Below are 1,380 nucleotides of genomic sequence, written 5' to 3' on the forward strand. Positions count from 1 at the left end.
AGTTACTATTTATTATTTAATTAATAATTATAGTTAGCAAAATGGAAAACTGCTGAAGAAGTTGCTGCTTTGATACGTTCTTTACCTGTTGAAGAACAACCAAAACAAATTATTGTGACTCGAAAAGGAATGTTAGATCCTCTCGAGGTAACATGATTTATTTTAAAGAATTAAAGTTAATATTAAATGAATACTTAACTAAATTAAGTCTCTTTTATGATTGTGAAGGTTCATCTCTTAGATTTTCCAAATATTGTGATAAAAGGTTCAGAATTACAGCTACCTTTCCAAGCATGCTTAAAAGTTGAGAAATTTGGTGACCTCATTTTAAAAGCTACAGAGCCACAAATGGTTTTATTCAATTTATATGATGATTGGTTAAAGACAATTTCATCCTATACAGTAAATAATTATTAAAAAAAATTTAATTGTTTGTTAAAATATTATACTTGATTTCAGGCATTTTCACGATTAATTCTAATATTAAGAGCTTTGCATGTTAATACTGAGCGTACCAAAGTTGTTTTAAAACCAGACAAAACAACTATAACAGAACCTCATCACATTTGGCCTACATTAAGTGATGATGAATGGATTAAAGTGGAAGTTCAATTGAAAGATCTAATTTTAGCTGATTATGGAAAAAAAAATAAGTAATATATTAATTATAAATCACTACAAAATAATATTTTGTATTCTACAAACATTTTATCTCATTAAAAACTTTGTTATATTTGTTTTTTAAATATTTAAAGTATAGAAATTAATACTTATAAATGTGTATTTATGTTTTAGTGTTAATGTAGCTTCTTTAACACAATCTGAAATTCGTGATATTATTCTGGGAATGGAAATAAGCGCTCCATCAGCACAAAGACAACAAATTGCAGAAATAGAAAAACAAACAAAGGAACAATCACAATTGACAGCCACGACCACAAGAACTGTAAACAAACATGGAGATGACATAATTACTTCTACCACTTCAAACTATGAAACACAAACATTCAGGTATATTAAATTTATACACAAGATTCTAGTTTTAGAATCAAATTCTCTAATTAGTGAGAGTGCTAGGTTTTGCTCCTATTCCAGAAGGGAAGGAGTTGAAGTGGGATAGATCTTCCTTGTGAAAATAATTATTAGATAAAGATAAAGAAAATTTTGTTTAGGAGGAAATAGTTTTTTTATAGTTTTGTGTATATCCCCCTAAAAACAAAACCTTAACTATAACACTGCCATATGCAGGGTCTCTTAAACCATGGAGCTGGTTAAAGCCTAATAAGTATACAACTGTATTAACTAAACAGTTAACCTAAAAATAATTTAATAAAGTAGTATTTTTTATTGATTGTTTAGTATATCGATACAATATTTCCT

General features: G+C 27.5%; 1 protein-coding gene across 1 annotated transcript; it reads left to right on the plus strand.

The window, feature by feature from the left end:
- The first annotated feature begins 21 nt into the window (after nucleotides 1-21).
- On the plus strand, nucleotides 22-1,135 carry LOC126909901 (pre-mRNA-processing-splicing factor 8-like). Its single transcript, XM_050692310.1, has 4 exons — nucleotides 22-147; nucleotides 229-402; nucleotides 460-653; nucleotides 796-1,135. The coding sequence occupies exons 1-4, from the start codon at nucleotides 130-132 to the stop codon at nucleotides 1,118-1,120; spliced, it is 711 nt and encodes a 236-aa protein (XP_050548267.1). The 5' UTR covers nucleotides 22-129; the 3' UTR covers nucleotides 1,121-1,135.
- The last annotated feature ends 245 nt before the right edge of the window (nucleotides 1,136-1,380 follow it).

Source organism: Daktulosphaira vitifoliae, unplaced genomic scaffold (genome assembly GCF_025091365.1).
Source record: "Daktulosphaira vitifoliae isolate Bord-2020 unplaced genomic scaffold, ASM2509136v1 Scaffold_1952, whole genome shotgun sequence".
In the NCBI taxonomy this organism is placed as follows: Eukaryota; Metazoa; Arthropoda; class Insecta; order Hemiptera; family Phylloxeridae; genus Daktulosphaira; species Daktulosphaira vitifoliae.

What these genes read in the sequence shown, in the direction of transcription:
- LOC126909901 (XM_050692310.1), top strand. An exon ending in AGACAATTTCATCCTATACA is followed by an intron (nt 403 to 459) that starts GTAAATAATTAT and finishes ACTTGATTTCAG; the next exon opens with GCATTTTCACGATTAATTCT. An exon ending in GATTATGGAAAAAAAAATAA is followed by an intron (nt 654 to 795) that starts GTAATATATTAA and finishes TTTATGTTTTAG; the next exon opens with TGTTAATGTAGCTTCTTTAA.